This window comes from Eurosta solidaginis, chromosome 2, assembly GCF_040869045.1.
Source record: "Eurosta solidaginis isolate ZX-2024a chromosome 2, ASM4086904v1, whole genome shotgun sequence".
Classification (NCBI taxonomy): domain Eukaryota; kingdom Metazoa; phylum Arthropoda; class Insecta; order Diptera; family Tephritidae; genus Eurosta; species Eurosta solidaginis.
Window position 1 is genome coordinate 308,324,713 of NC_090320.1, and position 26,520 is coordinate 308,351,232.

General features: G+C 37.1%; 2 protein-coding genes and 1 long non-coding RNA gene across 7 annotated transcripts; 2 read left to right on the forward strand and 1 right to left on the reverse strand.

The window, feature by feature from the left end:
* Positions 1-258: 258 nt before the first annotated feature.
* LOC137241441 (uncharacterized) lies at positions 259-12,119 on the reverse strand. The gene is made up of 3 exons (XR_010950003.1): positions 11,658-12,119; positions 453-924; positions 259-397 (listed from the first exon to the last, which is right to left on the reverse strand). It is a non-coding gene; the product is annotated as an uncharacterized lncRNA (long non-coding RNA).
* On the forward strand, positions 9,595-15,234 carry LOC137241440 (uncharacterized). 4 transcript variants are annotated; one of them, XR_010950002.1, is made up of 5 exons: positions 9,595-11,108; positions 12,664-12,726; positions 13,200-13,410; positions 13,469-13,625; positions 13,693-15,234. XR_010950002.1 is itself a non-coding variant. In XM_067769046.1 (5 exons), exons 1-4 carry the CDS (start codon positions 12,469-12,471, stop codon positions 13,489-13,491), a joined length of 366 nt encoding a protein of 121 aa, XP_067625147.1. In that variant the 5' UTR covers positions 12,110-12,468; the 3' UTR covers positions 13,492-13,625; positions 13,693-15,234. The 4 variants fall into 4 exon arrangements, 3 of the variants coding, with proteins under 3 accessions (XP_067625147.1, XP_067625145.1, XP_067625146.1); XM_067769046.1 differs by lacking the exon at positions 9,595-11,108 and adding an exon at positions 12,110-12,537; XM_067769044.1 differs by lacking the exon at positions 9,595-11,108 and adding an exon at positions 12,110-12,537 and having other exon boundaries at positions 13,200-13,625.
* A 926-nt stretch (positions 15,235-16,160) lies between these two features.
* LOC137242932 (T-complex protein 1 subunit eta-like) lies at positions 16,161-26,106 on the forward strand. Of its 2 annotated transcripts, none has more exons than XM_067770189.1 (5): positions 16,161-16,351; positions 23,575-23,752; positions 23,806-24,312; positions 24,368-24,501; positions 25,817-26,106. In XM_067770189.1, exons 3-4 carry the CDS (start codon positions 24,096-24,098, stop codon positions 24,445-24,447), a joined length of 297 nt encoding a protein of 98 aa, XP_067626290.1. In that variant the 5' UTR covers positions 16,161-16,351; positions 23,575-23,752; positions 23,806-24,095; the 3' UTR covers positions 24,448-24,501; positions 25,817-26,106. The 2 variants fall into 2 exon arrangements, with proteins under 2 accessions (XP_067626290.1, XP_067626291.1); XM_067770190.1 differs by having other exon boundaries at positions 16,251-16,285.
* The last annotated feature ends 414 nt before the right edge of the window (positions 26,107-26,520 follow it).

Consider the following 26,520-nt stretch of genomic DNA (forward strand, 5'->3'; position numbering starts at 1 on the left):
TACCGAAAATCCAGAGCCGTAATAAAATCCTCGAATCTCTTGCTGGCAGTACTTGGGATAAAGATAAATAAACGCTGATTACCACTTATAAAGCAATTGGCTAGCCGAAGACGATGCCTCAAAACTAACAACCAAAAGCAATAATTATCATTTCACTGACACAAATTTTATAGTTTTTTCTTCCGGAGTTGGACACAATCTTTTCATAATATTACTTAACAATTTAAGATTAGACATTTTTTTCAATTTTTATTTTGACTTACCAGCAACAACAGAATCATGTTTAATTGTACGCCGCACAATCATTATAGCATCATGTAACGAAGCTCAGTTTCTTCCAAAAATTGTTCGGCACCGCCACGTAAAATCAATGTACATGTTCTGGCATTAACGCAACCTTTAAATAATTATAACCTATGAAAATAAAATCAATATCAAACCCACTATCAAACCTTGGAAAATGTTGAAACCTTCACCACCAACTTGACGTTCTTCAAAGTAATCACATTGACCTAAAACCCTTGAATTAATATCATTAGCTGTAGTCATAACAGTACCACAACAAGCTTTCATTGTACGTTTCAAATCTTCTTCTGGTACACGCTCAGCCTTCAATTCCAATTCTATATTTAATAATGCGATTTTATATTTTTTGTATGACTTTGGGTCCATCAAAGGAAAGTACAGCGTCCACAACCATTTTAGAAAAGAAATCTTTTTGTTGATGAATAAGTTGCTGTGGCAGCGCCTTTTTCCAATAAAGCACGTTGTTGTTCCATGTCATATTTTGGTCATGCATAATTGTAATGCTTTATGTATAGCTTTAATGATGATATGTGCATGCACGCCTTCCTCAGCATATGGCTTAACTTGCTTTAAGATTTCACCTGCTTAAAGTACTACTGAAGTGGTGCCATCGCCGACCTGATAAGATAAATATTTTTATTCTACACATTCTAATATAACAAAACCGGCGACCAACAACAAAAAATCCTACATTGTTCTACAATTGTTAGTATGAGAAAATGAGATGGCCTAACTGCAATGTCCGATCCATATATGCTTGCCTTTTCTTACATGCCATGTACCCTGAAATACGTCAACCAAATTTTCTGCGAGTCCGCCATTTGTTTTCAGCTTTCCGTACTAGCGGTGGAAAATTCTAGTAGTTTTTTAATTAATTAAAAAAGAAAACGATAGAAAAATAATGCAAAATCAATTGCGTGACTAGTGTGTTATTGCACATCGAAAATTGAATGGATAAGAGAAAAAGAAAAAATTATAAATATTAAATGCTATTAAACAATTTAGTGAGCTGCAAATAGAGGCGCAACAAACGCCATTTATGGCGTCCACCAGCAAATAATCAGCGGAGATATTGAAAAAATTATAATTGTGATATTTTTGTGCAGAAAATAATAGAAAATATCAGTGTATTAGTGCCGACTGAAAATTGTCTACATTTAATTAAAGTAAAATTAAGAAAGAAGAAGGAATTCGCAATTGGCATTGGCAGCGACGTCGACTTCGAATTGCTCTGGTGAAGCAGGCAACAGGAATTTGGAAGTATACCATCGTTGACTAATTTAATTACAAGTGAGTACAATAGTATGAAATATACATAATATATGAAGTGATTATCTATATATTAATACACTAACAAAATTTCCATACAATCAATTGACAGGCTGTTTTGCATACTTAGCATACGTAAAATCATATAAAAGTTATATGAATCGATTCGTATTGATCAGCCGCAGTGCATAGGCCTATTTTTGTTAACAAATATTACTCTATTTGTTTATAATTAATAGAAACAGTTTTTTGTAAATTCGAAAATCTGTGCAACTATCGAAATTGCCATCTGTAGGACGCATTATGTTCACAAACCCCCCTGAGTAAATAGCTCCAAATTCTCAATTGTTGCGTTGCTCAAATGTTTCATCTCTACATATGTATATATTTGTACACGCCAAACGGTGAGAGAACTACTGCTTCGCTCATTTTCTGTTGAAATAAAATATTGTTCCCCATTGTTTCCAATTACCTATATTGGTTTGTACCAAAATCCTTAAAAAATTGTTCTAAAACAATTGTTAGCGCACAAAAAAACTTTAAAGAGAAGTAATAACTTAACCGGACTATTTTTTTAGACAAATTTTACTTACACGTAAAAGCATAGGTCTTTATTTAACAGATTCTTTGTTTTTCATTTTAGGTGCTTTAAAAAAATGAAATCAGAAATAATGAGTCAACTTTTGTTCAAACTCACTAAATTTATTTATTTATAATAATTAATTGCAAATTTGACCCAAATGTTTTTTGCATTTCCAGATTTTATGCTCATTTCAGATATAGCAAGTCTTATAGTGAACAAAAAATAAATAAATTTGCTACAAAGATATTATATTAAAATTTGTATATTGTCTTTTATGCTAATTTATTTTGATATTTCTTATTTTATTTTATTATATTGTAACGAATTTGCTGCAAATCCTCTTATTTGCCCTTTTGCTAGGTTCGTATCGCTAAACTGTTGAATAAATAACTCCAATATTGAATAATGGAAAAATGATCTTTATTAAAATACTTCACAATAACACTCAAACTGTGCAACGAATAGCTTAATAACCAAACTGATAGCTTAAATGAAACTGACTTTCAAAATAATACTGCTATTGCTCGCTAGATATCGTCTTAGTCGTAACTGCTTGACAACTCAAATCAAGCTGAATTCCAGCGCCTCTACAATTGTCGGCTTTTATACTCTTTGATTTCAACCTTCGCATTTCCTAGGCGCTTCCCGAATCTAATAGTCCAGCAGCTCTCAAACTTGTCAGCTGTAACTACAATTGCACAAATTTATACATCTTCTAGGCGCTTCCAGAATCTACTAGTCCAGCAGCTCTCAAACTTCTCAGCTGTAACTACAATTGCACAATTTTATAGTTTTTTCTCATTGCATACTTATAGGAGTAGCTCAGATATATACATGTGTTTGTGCTGCTCGTATACGTACACGGTACATATATGTAGACGCAGTTATTGTTTCGTTTATGTAGATACATAATGATTGAATTATTGATGTGCATTCACGTCACGGCTTAGCATCGGCTTAGAGATGGCAGCACTCCTTAGTTTTGCTAATATTCGTAACAATATTATCTTTTATTTCAACTTAGTTTATTATTATTTAAATGCAACTTGATTGAATCGGAAAATTTCACGTTGTATATTAAACGAAAAAAAACGACCCAAAAACGTTTTCGATTTTAGGTCGAAATATAGCATAGGCAGTATATTACCCACTATCTATATATTAATACGCTAACAAAATTTCCATACAATCAATTGACAGGCTGTTTCGCATACTTAGCATACGTAAAATCATATAAAAGTTATATGAATCGATTCGTATTGATCAATCGCAGTGCATAGGCCTATTTTTGTTAACAAATATTACTCTATTTGTTTATAATTAATAGAAAAAATTTTTTGTAAATTCGAAAATTTGTGCAACTATCGAAATTGCCATCTGTAGGACGCATTATGTTCACAAACCCCCCTGAGTAAATAGCTCCAAATTCTCAATTGTTGCGTTGCTCAAATGTTTCATCCAGGCATGCTTAACGAACGAAACGATATCATTTCGTTACGTTACGTTAACGTTAATTTGACGTTCTTAACGTTAATAAACGAAACGAAATGACTTCGTTTCGTTTATTAGCGTTGATTATCGTAACGAAATGATATCGTTTCGTTCGTTAAGCATGCCTGGTTTCATCTCTACATATGTATATATTTGTGCACGCCTAACGTTGAGAGAAACACTGCTTCGCTCATTTTCTATTGAAATAAAATATTGTTCCCCATTGTTTCCAATTACCTATATTGGTTTGTACCAAAATCCTTAAAAAATTGTTCTAAAACAATTGTTAGCGCACAAAAAAACTTTAAAGAGAAGTAATAACTTAACCGGCCTAGGTCTTTATTTAACATATTCTTTTTCATTTTAGGGGCTTTAAAAAAAATGAAATCAGAAATAATGAGTCAACTTTTGTTCAAACTCACTAAATTTATTTATTTATAACAATTAATTGCAAATTTGACCCAAATGTTTTTTGCATTTCCAGATTTTATGCTCATTTTAGATATAGCACGTCTTATAGTGAAAAAAAATAAATAAATTTGCTACAAAGATATTACATTAAAATTTGTATATTGTCTTTTATGCTAATTTATTTTGATATTTCTTATTTTATTTTATTATATTATCTTTTATTTCAACTTTTATTTATTATACTCAGTTGAGCAGAGCTCACAGAGTATATTAACTTTGATTGGATAACGGTTGGTTGTACAGGTATAAAGGAATCGAGATAGATATACCAAAATCATCAGTATCGAAAAAAAATTTGATTGAGCCATGTCCGTCCGTCCGTCCGTCCTTTAACACGATAACTTGAGTAAATTTTGAGGTATCTTGACGAAATTTGGTATGTAGGTTCCTGGGCACTCATCTCAGATCGCTACTTAAAATGAACGATATCGGACTATAACCACGCCCACTTTTTCGATATCGAAAATTTCGAAAAATCGAAAAAGTGCGATAATTCATTACCAAAGACGGATAAAGCAATGAAACTTGGTAGGTGGGTTGAACTTATGACGCAGAATTGAAAATAAGTAAAATTTTGGACAATGGGCGTGGCACCGCCCACTTTTAAAAGAAGGTAATTTAGAAGTTTTGCAAGCTGTAATTTGGCAGTCGTTGAAGATATCATGATGAAATTTGGCAGGAACGTTACTTGTATTACTATATGTATGCTCAATAAAAATTAGCAAAATCGGAGAACGACCACGCCCACTTAAAAAAAAATTTTTTTTAAAGTGAAATTTTTACAAAAAATTTAATATCTTTACAGTATATAAGTAAATTATGTCAACATTCAACTCCAGTAATGATATGGTGCAACAAAATACAAAAACGAAATAAAATTTCAAAATGGGCGTGGCTCCGCCCTTTTTCATTTGATTTGTCTGGGATACATTTAATGCCATAAGTCGAACAAATATTTACCAATCATTGTGAAATTTGGTAGGCGCTTAGATTCTAGGACGATAACTGTTTTCTGTGAAAAAGGGCGAAATCGGTTGAAGCCACGCCCAGTTTATATACACAGTAGATCGTCTGTCCTTCCGCTCGGCCGTTAACACGATAACTTGAGCAAAAATCGATATATCTTTACTAAACTCAGTTCACATAATTATCTGAACACACTCTGTATTCGTATAAAAAATGGCCGAAATCCGACTATGACCACGCCCAATTTTTCGATTTCGAAAATTACGAAAAATTAAAAAAATGCCATAATTCTATACCAAATACGAAAAAAGGGTTGAAACATGGTAATTGCATTGGTTTATTGACGCAAAATATAACTTTAGAAAAAAACTTTGTAAAATGGGTGTGACACCTACCATATCAAGTAGAAGAAAATGAAAAAGTTCTGCAGGGCGAAATCGAAAGCCCTTGGAATCATGGCAGGAATACTGTTCGTGGTATTATATATATAAATAAATTAGCGGTACCCGACAGATGATGTTCTGTGTCACCCTGGTCCACATTTTGGTCGAAATCTCGAAAACGCCTTCACATATACAACTACCACAACTCCCTTTTAAAATTCTTATTAATACCTTTAATTTGACACCCATATTGTACAAACACATTACAGAGTCTCACCCCTGGTCCACCTTTATGGCGATATATTGAAAAGGCGTCCACCTATAGAACTAAGGCCCACTCCCTTTTAAAATACTCATTAACACCTTTCATTTGATACCCATATCGTAAACAAATTCTAAAGTCACCCCTGGTCCACCTTTATGGCGATATCTCGAAAAGGCGTCCACCTATAGAACTAAGGCCCACTCCCTTTTAAAATACTCATTAACACCTTTCATTTGATACCCATATCGTTCAAACAAATTCTAGAGTCACCATTGGTCCACCTTTATATCGATATTTCGAAAAGCCGTTCACCCATAGAACTAAGGCCTACTCCCTTTTAAACTACTCATTAACATCTTTCGTTTGATACCCATATTGTATAAACGCATTCTAGAGTCATCCCTGGCCCACCTTTATGGCGATATCTCGAAAAGGCGTCCACCTATAAAACTAAGACCCACTCCCTTTTAAAATACTCATTAACAGCTTTCATTTGATACCCATATCGTACAAACCAATGCTAGAGTCACCCCTGGTCCACCTTTATGGCGATATCTCGAAAAGGCGTCCACCTATAGAACTGAGGCCAACGCCCCTTTAAAAAACTCATTAACACCTTTCTTTTCATACACATATCGTACAAACAAATTCTAGAGTCACCCCTGATCCACCTTTATGGCGATATCTCGAAAAGGCGTCCACCTATAGAACTAAGGCCCTCGCCCTTTTAAAATATTCATTAACACCTTTCATTTGATACCCATATCGTACAAACAACACATTCCAGGGTTACACTAGGTTCATTTTTCCTGATATTCCCTTATTTTGTCTCCATAGCTCTCAACTGAGTATGTAATGTTCGGTTACACCCGAACTTGGCCTTCCTTACTTGTTATTATTTAAATGCAACTTGATTGAATCAGAAAATTTCACGTTGTATATTAAACGAAAAAAAAAAACGATCGAGTTTAGGTCGAAATATTGCATAGGCAGTATATTACCCACTATATTTATTATTAGCCCTACAAGACGCGAGAGCAGAAAGCTGATGTGTTCACCAACACATTCACACAAAAGTATGGCGATTACTAATACATACAAACGTTGTGTTGTTCATTTTTGTCACGTTTGTCCGAAACTGTGCGTACCTGCCCATAAATAACCCAATTTGTGTTCCTTTCTATTATTTCCGGTCAGTTTTGGGAACACGAGGACGATATTTGGAAAATATCAGAACAAAGCTATTATTTTCTGAAACGCAGACTTAAAAATTTCAGAGCGCGACGTGATTTTTAAATTAATTAATTAATAAATAAAATAAAGGTTATTAAAATAAAAAAATATGAAAAGAAGGCATTTTGCTAATTGCTTATCGAAAGAGAAAAAGCTCTTTGACGATAACGTTAAAATGTTTAAAGAACTTGAAAAGTCCTCTCAAGATAAAGTGCAAAGTGTTGCTAATTCTTTGGAAAGTGTTGCTAATCCTTTTGAAAGTGAGGCTAATCATTTGAGTAGTGAGATTTTCCAAAGTCAGTGTTTACCAGTTGAGAGTGTTCGAATTGATAGTGATGAAAGCGTTGAAGAGTGTTTAGGTGCCCAAAGTTATTATGTAGAAGAGGGTGCAGGTACGGATCTGAACGACTTGTTAAGAAGTTGGGCCATAGATTTTAAAGTTCCTCATAATATTATAGACGGACTTCTTCAGGCACTCCAGAAGGGCGGGATAAAGGATGTGCCGTTGTGTGCCAAAACTCTTTTAGACACCTTTCGAGAAAAAGTCAGTGTAGAATCTATGCCAAATGGTGAATTTTTGTACTTTGGTATACAAGACCAACTAGTTTCTAAACAATTTTCATTTTTGGAGGCACAAGAAGAGGTTTTAATTGATGTGGGAGTAGATGGCCTGAAACTATTTAACAGTTCAAGTCGAGTTTTATGGCCTATTCTTGGAGCACTAGTACATTTTCCTAGTGTTGATCCTTTTGTTATAGCTAGCTTCTCAGGTTTTAAAAAGCCTGAAAATATTAATGATTTTATGGCTAAGTTCGCTTCAGAGGCAAAATCCCTGCGAGAAAACGGCATTGCTGTCGGTCCCAATAAAGTGTTGTTAAGATTTGATGTGCGTGTGTTCATTTGCGACTCCCCAGCTAGGGCGTTTGTTAGTGGTGTTATGTCATTTAATGCCAAACATGGATGCCCCAGGTGTCATATAGGGGGTGACTGGGATGGGAAAGTATATTTACCCACAACGTCTGGTATACCCAGGACGGATATAAGTTTTGAGAAGAGATCATGTGTCCCACCACAGTCCTCAATTCAGGCAACAGAAAACCGTTTTAGAAGATGCCAGCTTTAAAATGGTTTCTCAGTTTCCACTAGACTGTATGCATTTGGTAGATTTAGGTGTCGTAAAAAGGTTTTTAAAATATTTGAATAGCGATGCAAATATCCGAAAGATAAATGAAAATATTAAATTTATTTCGAATTACTTTGCGTCTGAATTCTGTCGTACTGCGAGAAGTTTAGATGAAGTTAGTCGGTGGAAAGCAACGGAATTCAGACAGTTCCCGCTATACACAGGCATTTTTGTTTTAAAAGACTGCATTAGTAGTGAGTTGTACTTCCTTTTCCTACTACTACATACCGGCATTCGACTTCTTTCAAGTGAAGGTCGTTTAGGTCTGAGGCTGATGTTGCCCAAGATATATTAGAGCATTTCGTCACGCAGTTCAGTGTAATGTTTGGGAAGGAAAGCGTTACTTTCAACATACTTGTCAGAATGTGTCAAAAATCTCGGTCCTTTAGATTCCTTTTCTGCTTACAGGTTTGAAAATTTTATGCAATTTTTAAAAAAGATAGTAAGAAAGCCAAATCAAATATTGCAACAGCTGTTTTTAAGGTTGAAAGAAAGGCAGGATGTGAGCTCATCGATTCACAAACCGTCCAAGCTAGGCTCTTTCGATATTGATTTAAAGAAAGATAAAGACTGTTTTTGTTATAGCAAAAAAGTCGGCCCTATAAAGGTAGTAGAACTTTTAGGGTCAGGAGAATTGGAAATAGTACAATGTACTGTTTTTCGGAAAACAGAAAATTTTTTCGATGTACCTGTTAGCTCCTCCGATAGTTTAGGTATTGTTGTTGCAAGTGAGCCAAGCTTAAATTTGGTTGATTTAAAGAGAGAAGATCTTACGGAACAAGTGCAGAATCGAAAAATAACTTATAAAAATATCTTTCATCTGATGTATATATACATATCTTTAAATTTTCTAGTCTTTATTTACCAAAAATTAGAAAAAAGCTCTTTTTTGCATTCGTGAACGAGCTGATATTACCTTATAACTCTTATGTTTATTGTTATGTTAGCCGATCCAACAACGGCTGCGCCATGCACAGTAATTCTGCGTAGAACACCTTTCCGCGTAGGCGGCCTTCGGCCGCGCTTATTTAAAATAACCCTGGGCTACGCCATGCCAAGTCCGGGTGTGTGGTATAACCGTGGCTACCGCCACGGTGATGTCCTTCCGCATATTACCTTATAACTCTTATGTTTATTGTTATGTTATCCGATCCAACACCGGCTGCGCCATGCACAGTAATTCTGCGTAGAACACCTTTCCGTGTAGGCGGCCTTTGGCCGCGCTTATTTAAAATAACCCTGGGCTACGCCATGCCAAGTCCGGGTGTGTGGTTTAACCGTGGCTACCGCCACGGTGATGTCCTTCCGCATATTACCTTATAACTCTTATGTTTATTGTTATGTTAGCCGATCCAACACCGGCTGCGCCATGCAGAGTAATTCTGCGTAGAACACCTTTCCGCGTAGGCGCTTATTTAAAATAACCCTGGGCTACGCCATGCCAAGTCCGGGTGCGTGGTATAACCGTGGCTACCGCCACGGTGATGTCCTTCCGCATATTACCTTATAACTCTTATGTTTATTGTTATGTTAGCCGATCCAACACCGGCTGCGCCATGCAGAGTAATTCTGCGTAGAACACCTTTCCGCGTAGGCGGCCTTCGGCCGCGCTTATTTAAAATAACCCTGGGCTACGCCATGCCAAGTCCGGGTGCGTGGTATAACCGTGGCTACCGCCACGGTGATGTCCTTCCGCATATTACCTTATAACTCTTATGTTTATTGTTATGTTAGCCGATCCAACACCGGCTGCGCCATGCAGAGTAATTCTGCGTAGAACACCTTTCCGCGTAGGCGGCCTTCGGCCGCGCTTATTTAAAATAACCCTGGGCTACGCCATGCCAAGTCCGGGTGTGTGGTATAACCGTGGCTACCGCCACGGTGATGTCCTTCCGCATATTACCTTATAACTCTTATGTTTATTGTTATGTTAGCCGATCCAACACCGGCTGCGCCATGCAGAGTAATTCTGCGTAGAACACCTTTCCGCGTAGGCGGCCTTCGGCCGCGCTTATTTAAAATAACCCTGGGCTACGCCATGCCAAGTCCGGGTGCGTGGTATAACCGTGGCTACCGCCACGGTGATGTCCTTCCGCATATTACCTTATAACTCTTATGTTTATTGTTATGTTAGCCGATCCAACACCGGCTGCGCCATGCAGAGTAATTCTGCGTAGAACACCTTTCCGCGTAGGCGGCCTTCGGCCGCGCTTATTTAAAATAACCCTGGGCTACGCCATGCCAAGTCCGGGTGCGTGGTATAACCGTGGCTACCGCCACGGTGATGTCCTTCCGCATATTACCTTATAACTCTTATGTTTATTGTTATGTTAGCCGATCCAACACCGGCTGCGCCATGCAGAGTAATTCTGCGTAGAACACCTTTCCGCGTAGGCGGCCTTCGGCCGCGCTTATTTAAAATAACCCTGGGCTACGCCATGCCAAGTCCGGGTGTGTGGTATAACCGTGGCTACCGCCACGGTGATGTCCTTCCGCATATTACCTTATAACTCTTATGTTTATTGTTATGTTAGCCGATCCAACACCGGCTGCGCCATGCAGAGTAATTCTGCGTAGAACACCTTTCCGCGTAGGCGGCCTTCGGCCGCGCTTATTTAAAATAACCCTGGGCTACGCCATGCCAAGTCCGGGTGCGTGGTATAACCGTGGCTACCGCCACGGTGATGTCCTTCCGCATAGTAGTAAAAATATATATTTTCCTTTTTCTTTATTAACTGAAAGGTGGCACGTTAATATTTATATTTGTTTTTTCTTTGTTGATGTGGCAGCACAGCTTTGTAATGTCATCGATAAAATATATACATACATAAATGTGAATGTTGCTACAAAAGCGCGATTTATTTAATAAAAACATTTAAATTAAGTAAAAACAATGCAAGAATTATATGTGGAATATACTAAAATGAAATTTAAGTGTATCGTTGCCAATTTATATAGGTATTTATGAGCATAAAAGTTTTGAAAGATGTGTAAATTGTAAGTGAGAGTGCTGTAGAAATTTGCTAAATTTGCAAACTTTAACATCAAATAACTCGTAAACTATAAGTCTGCGCACTTTAAGTTATATATATTTGTGATCGGGAGAACTCCCTCTTTCATTTGATACCAAGTTTAACCCCGAACTCGGGGGGTGCTAAACTAAATCGCTGCCGGCCGCGCTTATAAAAAATTACCCTGGGTGGGTCCAACACCGGTTTGGAGACCACAACTATATCCGCGCAAAACACTTTTACCCACAGTTTTTCTTGTGGGTACCACAAAATCATCAAAACAACACCAACCACTTGAAAATTTTCAATTTTGTTTGCAAATGTCTCCGAAACGAAATAAACTTTTAAATTTCCGCTTTCGGATTCGTGATCCTGGATCCAAAGCGCGTCTTTTGACACCTCTCCTGATATTTTTGGACGAGTTTTAGCAGTTGTGAGCTAAAGTAAAGAATTACCGCCCTTGCTATCAATTCACTGCACTATTTATTTATTTTACATTATAACAAAAGTTTTTTTGGGCTTGAGAACTGTCTCACATCCAGTTTGATATGGGTTAGAGTTATTTAATTACTCTATACACCAAGTTAATCACCAGTAAAGTTTTATTTATTCCTAAATTTTTTTTTTTTTTTTTTTTTTTTTGTGGATTTGTCTGTATTCATTCGAATACAGCTGGTTGGTTAAGATGTTTGTGATATCACCTTATACACCATGTAACAAGATTTTTGTAGAGTTGTTTATGTTGCCAAAAAACCAACAGTGGATGTTTTGGAGTGGATTTACATTGAATTTTTCTTTTTAATAATATTTTTATATCTACTCTAATTTCTTCATTTCGATATTAATTATAATTTATATTCTATGATTACATTACATTTAGATGTTTGTTTATATATATCTACATTGTGTATTTGTATTTTATATTTTAATGTATGTAAAGCGAGAAAAGAAAATCTGTGATTTTATTCTAAATCTAATAATTCAAAAATTATTCCTAAATGTCTCTTAAACTTGCACGAATATTTTAGCCAAAGTTAGATATGTGCAACAAAATTAGCTTGGTCAGCTGACTTCTATCGTTTTTAATGCCCCAACAAGAAAGCTATCGGTTAGGTAGCTGTGATGTATATTACATATTGCGGCATATTCATAGACGAAATTTAGTTGGTACTTAAAGTTAGTTGAAGCTTTTTCGACAGATAGCCAATAGAAAATTATGTCAAAAAGCTGTAACTAACTTTTAGTTCTTAACTAAGTTTGACTATGAATGCGCCCCATTGTTTTGTATAAGATATTAAACGTATATTATGCTTTTTATAGATGTGCTGAGAGTTTTGATGGAGATTATTTATAAGATGGATCAAATTGAACAGAATGTAAGAAGTAGGGTAATAGGGGACGGAGGAAAAATAGTATTAAAATTCACAATGATTTTGTATTTAACTAGATCTTTGTATTTTACAATATTCATGCAAAGTACTTTTTGTATTCTTTAAACTTAGCAACGTACACTCAGCTATAATCAAAGCGTACTAATGAAAATGGTGGAGGAAATAAAGCAAGATGTAAGTATTGTTTTTATTTAATTAATTTTACTTTTCACTTCAATTATTCTCTAATGGCTTAGGCTTTTTTGTGTATATACAAATCTTTGCTATGCAGAATATTAGTTTCATTCCCCTAACAATAGATTACTTACTTCTTACTTAATTGGCGCTTAACCGTCTAAACGGTTATGGCCGTCCAACAACGATAGATTATTATCTTAAATATACAGCCCAATTCTCAATCTTTTTCCCGGGGAGATTTCTCCCGTTATTTGCCATCCTCAACCATTTTTGTATGGAGAATGGGAAAAATCTCCCCGGGAGAAAGGTTGAGAATTGGGCTGATAACGAAAAAAGGTACCGACCATATCTCAACCAAACTACTTCGTTGCTAAAGCTCACATCTGAGTATATAATGTTTTGTAACACCGATTTTCAACTCGTTTCTTGTTAATATCTATACTTTAACAATAAACCTTCACTTTAAACAGGCGGTACCGAAGAGTGAAGTTTTGGCGCAACAGCACTTAATGCGAGAGTGCAAGGTTACGCTGAAGAAGGTGAAAAGCTCTGTGCGCAAAATTACTGGGGAAGTCAGAGACAAGTACATGGATGAAGTTGCCAGCGCATTGCCTCCCCAGAATGTATTAGGTTCTAAGGGTGGAAGAAAGATTGAAGGTAGAGGTGTATGCTGTAGCAATGGTAATTTGACTCAAAAAGTTCTCTTTTACCATAATTTAATTTCGCTTTCATACTTTAGAAGGCTCATATGTTCAAAATTAAGGGCATTTCAGAGGACATACCCCGAGTAGTAAAAGAAATTTTTAGTGACACGTTGATGGAAGAGTACAACTGGGCGGGAGCAGCTGGAAAGAAAAGTCTCCAAAAGCTTTCCTTGTTCGAGACATTTCTTCGCGGTAAGATGTTATAAAGAGGGATGTATTATAAATTGTATTCCTATTTTGATTTTTGGTACGTTTATAGATGTATTCATACACCAAGGGCATGCATCATATGAAAAAGGAATGAGGAAGGCGGTTGAACTCAGCCACCACAGGATGACACAAAGGAAATTCGGCAAAAAGCAAAAATTAGTTACTATATGTATATACATAAAATGATGGTATAGGAAGAAGAAGACATAGGTTAAGAAAAATATAATAAAGTAAAAATTAGTATACTAAAATGTAAAAGCAACAAAGCATCAGAAGATGTTGCTGGAACCAGTGTATAGGACTTATATAGAAACAATGTTGCGGAATTAAAATCATTATCACTACCAAATAAGAAAGGAAGTAATAAATAAATTTAATTTATATTTTCCCCTAACCTCTATAATATATTACAATAATTATTGTTCCTATACATTTTGTAAGCACTGTAGGTTAAACTAAGAACCTAAAAGATTTTCATAATCCCTTCAAATATAATTATTACTTAAAATATGTAACTAGCTATTATCAACATATTATTGTGTTGTTGTTGGTGTACAGCTGTCTCTCGAACCTGTGCCAAATAAAAATTGTATGAAATGAGAAGCATTGGACATGTTTGAGAGAGAGTTGTATGACGTGGTCTGAACCAAACTTACAGCTTTGATAATTTTTAGTTATTGCGAGCTCTCAATGATATATTTCTATTCATATTTATGGTTACCAACTGTTTATATATTCTTTTTTTATTGAATAATTTTTCAATGACACACTTTAAACATTTTTTTCATGGGCTGGTACAAGCCAAAGGAATCTTTATTAAAGCAACTACAAGCGAGGAGGCCTTCGACGCATCGTAGGAATGCAATACATACGCATATATATACATACATATCTACTTTTTTTTTGATTCCCTAATTATTTAATCACACCACGTATATATGCATATTTAGTTATATGTTTTTATTAATATTACTTATATACATTTTTTTTGCTAACACCTCCAAATTGTTTCTTTTGCTGTGCATACATACTGTATGTACATATGTGTATACATGAAGATATACATACCTAAGGCCGATTAAATCGAAGTCGGATGACATTTCCTAGTAAATCCTTTCTTTTGTGTAAATTGATTATTTTATTATATACGCTGCGCTGGCTAGGCCATGTTATGCGAATGAAAGATGATGCTCCGGCCAAGAAAGTGTTTCTATCGGAACCCGCCTATGGAAGCAGAGGTAGAGGGCGGCCCCCACTCCGTTGGAAGGACCAGGTGGAAAACGATTTAAACTCCCTTGGTGTGACCAATTGGCGCCGGTTGGCGGAGCGAAGGAGCGACTGGCGCGCCTTGTTGGACGGTCATAACCGTTTAGACGGTTAAGCGCCAATTAAGTAAGTAAGTAAGTATAATACTTTTTGTTAAAGATTAAAGATACGAACTAAGCGGAGTAATTATAGTTCTACTTTTACTACAAGTATATGATATTTAATGAGAAATGTTTTCTTTAATTGAAATTTAAAACTTCATATATAAATAGTTCAACTAGATTTTTAAGAAGTATTTGCAATGGATTGAATTTTGTTTCAATAATAATAATTGTAATTGGCGGCCACCGTGGTGTGATGGTAGCGTGCTCCGCCTATCACACCGTATGCCCTGGGTTCAACTCCCGGGCAAAGCAACATCAAAATTTTAGAAATAAGATTTTTCAATTAGAAGAAATTTTTTCTAAGCGGGGTCGCCCCTCGGCAGTGTCTGGCAAGCGCTCCGATTGTATTTCTGCCATGAAAAGCTCTCAGTGAAAACTCATCTGCCTTGCAGATGCCGTTCGGAGTCGGCATAAAACATGTAGGTCCCGTCCGGCAAATTTGTAGGGAAAAATCAAGAGGAGCACGACGCAAATTGGAAGAGAAGCTCGGCCTTAGATCTCTTCGGAGGTTATCGCGCCTTACATTTATTTATTTAATAATAATTGTTATAATGGGTAATTAGTTTGTTTTACTTTGGTTTGAGACACAGGAGTTAGTGGTAATGTATCGGGGCCTCAATAACATCTATGAGGCCAATGGTAGGGCGGGTACAGAGACGGCCACCAATCGTTGCAACAATGAGCTGCCATGCATAAAGGTAGGTATGTCATATTGATGAAGTGTGGCATGCAAGTGCGTTTGTTGTTTTTTTCTGTTTTTATATTTCCTTATGCTAGTGTATCCCAGTGTGCAAACTAAATTATTCTGTTTGGCCATTGACTGGGGAGAGTAGTGCTGTGCAGTGATCACGTTAAGGAATCCACGAAGCTGAAGCTCCGGGCCTGAACGCCAGTGCACACGCCGTGTCATTGCACCTTGCCACAAGCACTGCTGCTATTTTGTCCTTGAATGTGCCTATCGCCCACTCAGTCAATGGATATCATAACAATCGATAATCGCACCACGAACCTGGTATCGATATATCGATATTTACATGCTCTATGCAGCTCTATCACCAACAGCTAACAGCGAATCTAGAACAAAGTTCATTAATTATATTGTGTGCATTCCGTTCTAGTCGTTTCGTCGGAGTGGTCGTGCGGGTCATCCTCGGCTCAACTGCAATTTGTCTGGCTTTTTTAGTTGAGCCGAAAATTTAAATAGGCCTCAAGGTTGGCTTTGTGCTTTCTTCTGGCGGAGTTGGGAGATGCAGTGCTTCACTGACTTGGAGTCAGATGGTGACTGTGCACTCCTAAAGCACCAAATACACGACACGAACATTCCCGCGAACATTCCGCAATCTTGTTCGCAGCTTTGGCCATACACCATACGAACTTTTGGCCGAACATTAGTTCTCTTTCAGACAGCGATGAATACGGACAACAATTGTGCTGCAGCAATATTGCTCGCTGTGGCAATTAATTAATTAATTAATAATCTTTGCTTTTTACTTGCCACAATGATGGCAAAGATTTATACATTTCAATAAATTCACTCAGAAATTTTTATTGTCCATTTTACTTTTCCGCGCACGTCTGTCCCGTTCAGAAATTACTACGATTATGAGCTATTTCGCCATACACGCACGAACATTTGCGCGAACTGGCAAACACCACCATACACGACAGAAAAGGTCGCAGAAACATGACATAACGGGAATGTTCGCGGAAATGTTCGTGTCGTGTATTTGGCGCTTAACAGGAATCAGTGAAATTATAAGTGAACGCATATTGAAATATTGGAATTTAAAACCTGGCGTGGGCCACATAAAACCAACTCGTTTTACATATAACGGATCGTAACGGGACAGTGTCTAGCACATGTCAACAGGCCATATACTAGAAATTAGAAAATTCTTGGAATTATAACGGAACAAATTACGGCATATAATTGGACAATTGGTTGCTGAATAAGCAGCTCGTGTTAAAATCTATGCAATACTCAGTGCATATCTACATTTAATTGCAATTTTGATTGCAAAAATTTTGAATTCACTTTATTAATAAATTCGACAAATTGATTATAACCTGGCGTGGCGCCATTGAAACACAAATCTCAATTTAAATTACGAACAATTACTGAAATTGATATCAATTTGCAAGCTGCTACACGTGGTTCTGGCCTCTATGGTATTACCATTGTGTACAAGCTGTGGAAAAATAAATATTAAAAACTTTACTGATTTTGTTGACTGGCGTGAGGCCATGAAAAACCTATTGAAAATACTGTCGGAATATAATCTGATTTTATGAAGATCTTAAGAATCCCTACCACAGAAATTAGTGCCTAAAGCGTATTGATGATGAAGGCTTAGCACCCTGGGAAATGGATCTCTCTGCGCAGTTATGGCAGGTTGTCTGAAAAATTTTCTACTTACTATTCCAAAAACAAAATACAATTTTTAAAATTTAGAAAAATTAAAAAATACCAATAATTATCTTTAGAAAAAAATTACTGTTCTGGCCTTGAGCTCGAATCGAACCTTGAATCATTTATCAATAGGCCGATAAAAACAAAAACAATTGTTAATAAACCATGAGCACTTGGGAATGTCAAACAAAGTAATTGACAATAAACAAAAATCCAGCATTATCAGTGATTTGCACGAGAGGCGCAACACTGAATAAATATAGTTGGTAAAAGGAATAGAAGTAGCGAATTTGCCAGTCAAACAAACCACCGCTGTATAGCTAAATGGTTAGCGCAGCGTGTCTAAAGCGCACTGATGATGAAGGCTTAGCACCCTTCGAAATGGATCTATCTGCGCAGCTATGGCAGGTTGTCTGAAAAATTTCTACTTACTATTCCAAAAACAAAATACAATTTTTCAAATTTAGAAAAATTTTAAAATAACAATAATTATCATTAGAAAAAAAATTATTGTTCTGGCCTTGAGCTCGAATCGAACCTTGAATCATTTATCAATAGGCCGATAAAAACAAAAGCAATTGTTAATAAATCATGAGCACTTGGAAATGTCAAACAAAGTAATTGACAATTTCTGGCCTTGAGCTCGAATCGAACCTTGAATCATTTATCAATAGGCCGATAAAAACAAAAACAAAAAAAAAATAATAATTTTATTGTGAACTCTCCATTGAATATACTTGAAGCGCCATCCTTGCGTGTAAAATTAATAAAAGAGCTAACGACGGATATAATGCAATCGGATGATACATGTTTAGCTTTACTAGCACGTAATGAATCCAATTTATTAGTAGAAGTGCTGGAACAGGCACAGGGACAATGGCAGATGTGTTCAAATGGAGTGCCCAGTAAAGAATTTATTGTACATCAAGCTCTAGGAAATAGACAGCATTTTACATCCTTAGTTGCTACGAACTTGAAAAGCGCGCATAATATTTTAGACAAAGGATTACGTAAAAATTTGTTAATGAATTTTCTAATACCATACAAGTGGGCAATATACATAAATGGTTAACGGAATATAGTGTGGATGAAAGTCCTCAGCAATTGCTTGAAATTCATAAATTTTTCTATGCAGACTTTCAACGTATTGCAATAATTTTAGATTTTCTAGAAAGATTTGCAGAAACCTACAAGTCAATAACGTTGGATACTGTTTTAAATGCGCGAAGCGTTCTAAAGTTACTCTACGATCATGATGTTAATGCAAGGTATTTTTGTTGATACACAGTTTAATTGCATATTAGAGTTAAGTGTGAGCAGAGCTGGGTAGGGTAAAGCCACTAGTATCCGCACACTTAGAGGGCTTAGAATATACCCGCGGCATGTATGCCCGTCTGAGGCGACTAAAATACCTAAATGATTGAATGGGTTGTGTAGCGTAAGCTTGCTCCTGCGCAATTGTGGATATCCACACCAAAAAGCTAAAAATTTATCTTTTAATGCAGCTCCCTTCCACTTGTTGATTTCTATCGAAATTTCGAATAGCGAATTTAAGAACGCAACCAAGTCTTCATTACGTTGACTTAAAACCATCATATAAGATTATTTCTGACTAGTATTTGCAACAATCTTCCTCATTGTATGGAGATTCATATCAAAACAACACATTTACAAACTCGTCGCACCAAAACGTAACATTTACATTTTTCAATGTTGTTGTTGTTGTTGTAACCTCACACATTTTTCAATAGGTTATAATGGCTAAAGTGACATATTAATTTAAAATACAAGTAGCTCCTTCGTTTTGTGCTTATTAGGAAGAACTTACTCCGACTTACTAAAAAAAACAACTTTCGTTAGGTATCCATGGTAAAATAAACTTTGCCAATTTTATCGAAACTATTTATGATGTAAATGTTTATTTGGTAGCCGAGGCTCTGACGACTTCAATTTTCATGGAACTAGGGGCGGGGGCAGTATGGCATAGAAGGTTCAGTGTGGTCATAATAAATCGTTCCCGGCATGGTCGAGCTTGTAAAAAGGACCATCAACGTCAACGGTAAAAGTCTATTTGAGGGGTCGACTGCTAATACGCGTCAAAAAATATCGAGAGGTGTGAAAAGACGCGTATTGACCTCGACAACCATAATCCGAAGGTGGAAAAGAAAAATTTTATTTCTGTCCGGAGATATTTGCAGTTGAAGTTGGCGATTTTAATGTGGTTGTTGCAATGTTGGTGTACCCACAAAAAAAAATTGTGAGCATAAGTGTTTTGCGCGGATATAGTTTTGGTCTCCAAACCGGTGTTGGACCCACCCAGGGTAATTTTTTAAAAGCGCGGCCGAAGTCCGCCAACGCAGAAAGGTGTTTTGCGCAAAAATACTATGGATTCCACTCCCCGTTACGGAGGTACCCGCGGGTCATTTTTCGGTTTTTCGTTAATATCTTTTGAACGAGTTAAAATTTACATTTTCCTCCTTCGGATTATTAATGTTGATATCAAGACGCATCGTATGACACCTCTCTCGATATTTTTGGACGCGTATTAGCAGTAGACCCCTCAACTAGACTATTACCCAAATAAATACTGTTATTCCGCCTACTTCTTTATTTGGAGGATTTCGTTCTGACTCTCCACCGCCGGCCGAGATACGCGAAGTACACCCCCAGTGGGTTAGGGGCTAAGAATATACCCGCGGTAGGTATGCCTGTCGAAAGAGGCGATTAAAATACCAAATTGATTCAAGGGGTTGCCAGCGCAAAATATATAGCCTATCCAAGCTGTTGTTGTTGGTCGCCATTTTCAGTCAATAGATTTTTGCTGGGATGGTCCTCCAGGTATGCCGCCCGCATCTACTGGACCAGGTGGGGCAATGACACCACATCGAGTTATGCCAAGGTATATACCACAACAGCAACCGGGTTGTGCAATGCCACGACAGCAGCAGCAACAACCTATCTGCCAATGCCAAATCAGTCGGGCTATCCACCACAACCTGGTCCACCTGGTTGTCCTCCATAACCTCAAAAGCCAGGCTATCCTCTACAACAACCAGGTGCACCAGGTGGTTACATGGGTGAAATGATGCCACCAACACAACCTGGACAGGCGCCAATGCCCAGTCAGCCACCCATGCCGGGTCAACCCCCAATACCCGCACGTCCTGATTACAATGTATGCTAATACAACTAATATATTTCAAATATTGCTGATGATTATTTTTATACTCAGTTGAGCAGAGCTCACAGAGTATATTAAGTTTGATTGGATAACGGTTGGTTGTACATATATAAAGGAATCGAGATAGATATAGACTTCCATATATCAAAATAATCAGGATCAAAAAAAATTTGATTGAGCCATGTCCGTCCGTCCGTCCGTCCGTTAACACGATAACTTGAGTAAATTTTGAGGTATCTTGATGAAATTTGGTATGTAGGTTCCTGAGCACTCATCTCAGATCGCTATTTAAAATGAACGATATCGGACTATAACCACGCCCACTTTTTCGATATCGAAAATTTCGAAAAAACGAAAAGTTCGATAATTCATTACAAAAGACCGATAAAGCGACGAAACTCGGTAGATGAGTTGAACTTATGATGCAGAATAGAAAATTAGTAAAATTTTGGACAATGGGCGTGGCACCGCCCACTTTTAAAAGAAGGTAATTTAAAACTTTTGCAAGCTCTAATTTGGCAGTCGTTGAAGATATCATGATGAAATTTGGCAGGAACGTTACTCCTATTACTATATGTACGCTTAATAAAAATTAGCAAAATCGGAGAAGGACCACGCCCACTTTTAAAAAAAATTTTTTTTTAAAGTAAAATTTTAACAATAAATTTAATATCTTTACAGTATATAAGTAAATTATGTCAACATTCAACTCCAGTAATGATATGGTGCAACAAAATACAAAAATAAAAGAAAATTTCAAAATGGGCGTGGTTCCGCCCTTTTTCATTTAATTTGTCTAGGATACTTTTAACGCCATAAGTCGAACAAAAATTAAACAATCCTTTTGAAATTTGGTAGGGGCATAGATTTTATGACGTTAACTGTTTTCTGTGAAAATGGGCGAAATCGGTTGATGCCATGCCCAGTTTTTATACACAGTCGTCCGTTTGTCCTTCCGCATGGCCGTTAACACGATAACTTGAGCAAAAATCGACATATCTTTAATGAACTTAGTTTACGTGCTTACTTGAACTCACTTTATCTTGATATGAAAAATTAACGAAATCCGACTATGACCACGCCCACTTTTTCGATATCGAAAATTACGAAAAATGAAAAAATGCCATAATTCTATACCAAATACGAAAAAAGGGGTGAAACATGGTAAGGTAATTGGATTGTTTTATTGACGCGAAATATAACTTTAGAAAAAACTTTATAAAATGGTTGTGACACCTACCATATTAAGTAGAAGAAAATGAAAAAGTTCTGCAGGGCGAAATAAAAAACCCTTAAATCTTGGCAGGTATTACATATATACATAAATTAGCGGTATCCAACAGATGATGTTCTGGGCCACCCTGGTCCACATTTTGGTCGATATCTGGAAAACGTCTTCACATATACAACTACCACCACTCCCTATTAAAACTCTCATTAATACCTTTAATTTGATACCCATATCGTACAAACTCATTCTAGAGTCACCCCTGGTCCACCTTTATGGCGATATCTCGAAAAGGCGTCCACCTATAGAACTAAGCCCCACGCCCTTTAAAATAATCATTAACACCTTTCATTTGGTACCCATATCGTACAAACATATTCTAAAGTCACCCCTGGTCCACCTTTATGGCGATATCTCGAAAAGGCGAACACCTATGGAACGAAGGCCCACTCCCTTTTAAAAATATTCATTAACAACTTTCATTTGATACCCATATCGTACAAACAACGTCTAGAGTCACCCCTGGTCCACCTTTATTGCGATACCTCGAAAAGGCGTCCACCTATAGAACTAAGGCCCACTCCCTTTTAAAATACTCATTAACTCCTTTCGTTTGATACCCATATTGCACAAACGAATTCTAGAGTCACCCTTGGCCCACCTTTATGGCGATATATCGAAACGGCGTCCACCTATGGAACTAAGGATTACTCCCTTTTAAAATACTCATTAACACCTTTCATTTGATACCCATATCGTACAAACGCATTCTAGAGTCACCCCTGGTCCACCTTTATGGCGATATCTCGAAAAGGCGACCACCTATACAACAACCACCACTCCCTTTTAAAACCCTCATTAATACCTTTAATTTGATACCCATATCGTACAAACACATTCTAGAGTCACCCCTGGTCCACCTTTATGGCGATATCTCGAAAAGGCGTCCACCTATAGAACTAAGCCCCACGCCCTTTTAAAATACTCATTAACACCTTTCATTTGATACCCATATCGTACAAACATATTCTAAAGTCACCCCTGGTCCACCTTTATGGCGATATCTCGAAAAGGCGAACACCTATGGAACGAAGGCGCACTCCCTTTTAAAACCCTCATTAATACCTTTAATTTGATACCCATATCGTACAAACACATTCTAGAGTCACCCCTGGTCCACCTTTATGGCGATATTTCGAAACTGCATCCACCTATAGAACTAAGGCCCACTCCCTTTTAAAATACTCATTAACACCATTCGTTTGATGCCCATATTGTACAAACAAATTCTAGGGTCGCCCCTGGTCCACCTTTGTGGCGATATCTCGAAACGGCGTCCACCTATGGAACTAAGGATTACTCCCTTTTAAAATACTCATTAACACCTTTCATTTGATACCCATATCGTACAAACGCATTCTATTGTCAACCCTGATCCACCTTTATGGCTATATCCCTAAATGGCGTCCACCTATAGAACTATGGCCCACTCCCTCATAAAATACTCTTTAATGCCTTTCATTTGATACACATGTCATACAAACACATTCCAGGGTTTCCCTCGATTCATTTTCCTACATGGTTATTTTCCCTTATGTTGTCACCATAGCTCTCAACTGAGTATGTAATGTTCGGTTACACCCGAACTTAACCTTCCTTACTTGTTGTATTATTTTCTTTAGCAACCACCTGCACCTGGTACTGGTATATATGTATCAACAGGCGCAACAGTATGATCAAGCCCAAAGCCGTTTAGATCCCGATCAGATGCCAAATCCGATAAGCGTTATCATTGAAAATCAGCGCTGGTGGTGCTTTTATTACTTGACAGGCGACATCGCCAAAGCTCAAAATGCTGAGGTAAGTTTTTTGTTATATTAGAGTGTATAGAATAAAAATCTTTCTGTTATCAGGTCGGCGATGGCACCACTTCAGTAGTACTTTAAGCAGGTGAAATCTTAAAGCAAGTTAAGCCATATGCTGAGGAAGGCGTGCATGCACATATCATCATTAAAGCTATACGTAAAGCATTACAATTATGCATGATAAAATATGACATGGCTGTACATGTCGAAGCGCCAATCAAAGGAACAACAACGTGCTTTATTGGAAAAATCCTCTGCCACAGCAATGTCCTCCAAACTTATTTATCAACAAAAGGATTTCTTTTCTAAAATGGTTGTGGACGCTGTACTTTCATTTGATGGACCTAAAGTCATACAAAAAATATAAAATCGCATTATTAAATATAGAATTGGAATTGAAGGCTGAGCGTGTACCAGAAGATTTGAAACGTACAATGAAATATTGTGGTGGTGCTGTTATGACTACAGCTAATGATATTAATTCAAGTGTTTTCGGTCAATGTGATTACTTTGAAGAACGTCAAGTTGGTGGTGAACGTTTCAACATTTTCCAAGGTTTGATAGTGGGTTTGACATTGATTTTATTTTCATAGTTTATAATTATTTAAAGGTTGCGTTAATGCTAGAACATGTACATTGATTTTACGTAGCGGTGCCGAACAATTTTTGGAAGAAACTGAGCTTCGTTAAATGATGCTATAATGATTGTGCGGCGTACAATTAAACATGATTCTGTTCTTGCTGGTAAGTCAAAATACAACTTGAAAAAAATATCTAATCTTAAATTGTTTAGTAATATTATGAAAAGATTGTGTCCAACTACGGAAGAAAAAACTATAAAATTTGTGTCAGTGAAGTGATAATTATTGCTTTTGGTTGTTAGTTTTGAGACATCGTCTTCGAGTGCCTTCAGATGTTGTTGTTGTAGCAGTGCTTCGCCCCACCCAATAGGTCTGACCAATCAAAAATTGTCATCAATGTCGTCTAACGGGAGTCCGAGGAACTTGCTGTTTCAACAGGGGTGGACTATAAAGAGAGGGGTGTTAGAGGAGTTGGGGGTCACAATTTTCCCGCGGTAGGTATGCCTGTCGTAAGAGGCGACTAAAATACCAGATTCAAGGGGCTGCGTAGCGCAACCCTTCAGGTTGCCAGCGCAATATATAGCTACTCCAAACCCAATTGTCAACCTCACCTATCCGCGGCGAATCCTGTTCAACTAACAGACGAGGCTCGGGCGACCCCAAGGTCCTCATGGAACTTGGGGGTGGGGAGGGAGGGGATGGCCTGAAGGTTTAATGTGGCCAGATAAATCGTTCCCGAGATGGTCGGGCTAGCACCTTAATGGTGCTGTGGTACCGGAGCGTACCGGATCTGTATCCGGAAAAGGACCATTACATCGATAACACTCCCCAAAGCCTTCGGGGAGTAACCTTATCGCTACAACAACAACAACATAAAGAGAGAGGTGTTAGAGGAGTTGGTTCCACATTACAGTTGAAGATATGGTTGGTGTCATGTGGGGACACATTGCAAGGAGGGACATTTTGTATGTCGGGGTTGAATCTGGATAGGTAAGAGTTTAACCTGTTACAGTATCCAGATCGCAGTTGGGCTCGCGTTTCCCCAGGGAGCGTGCGTTCCTGTTCTGCAAGTTTAGGGTATTGTTCTGTGAGTACTGAATTCACCGGGCAATTCCTGACATAGAGTTCCGACGCCTGTTTATGGAGTTCACCAAGAACCTGCTTGTGTTTTCTTGCTTCATACGGCTGAGTTCTCAGCTGCCGTATTTCCTCATAGTGCTTACGGAGGTGACTCCTTAAGACCCTGGGCGGTGTTGACTCATCAATCAGATGTCTGTTGGGATGCCCATTTTTAATATCTTACGAGGTACCTTCGTACATGTTTCTGAGAATGAAGAATGAGACCTATTCAAACTCAATTTTCACCAGGACAAGGCCGCTGAGACTTTGCTATACTTTAATATACAATACTTTACCCCTTTTTAGCAGAACTATAATTTTGATTTTATTAAGTTTTAAAAATGCTTCTTCCTCTACAGTTCAGCATATCTTTTGCCAAAACAGTTTGGCGATGTGTGTGCGCAGGACAGTGCCTTCGCTACTTTATAATGAATGTCAATTCCCATCAATGGATATTGCGCGCGCGATTGACCAACAAGACGATGCCACGACACCTTTGAGTATTCTTGATCTGAAAATTAATACGCAACGAATTTGTACAACAAACGAACAACACACACTGAAATAATCTTGGTTAAAAAGTATCTAAGAATCTAATAATTCTAAGCTTTTTCCTACGTTCCTATTCTAAGTTTTTCATGCTCTAATTAAAAAAAAAAATATTCAACAATCGCATAAAGTTTGCAAAGATTTTTAGGGCAATTCAATTGCAACGAATTTTTAACCAAACTTTATAAACTAGATGTATAACAAAAAAATATTTTGAATATAAATATTTGCTGATGAATTTAACTGATGTAACCGATACCATCAACTAAATGGTCCTTATAAATATTGTAATCACATAATTTAAAACAAAATATTACTATGAGTACCTACGTTTATTATTGCAAAATTACGAAAAAAAAGAAAATAGCATAAATTACACTCAATGTAAAACTATTCTAAACTAAAAAATGTCAAAACTTAAAAAAATTTAAATCGGTATTTAAGTGTAAATAGATCCATGAAAGCATCGTAAAATAACTTATGTTTTTTGGTAGTTTTGACACTTCGTTCAGTG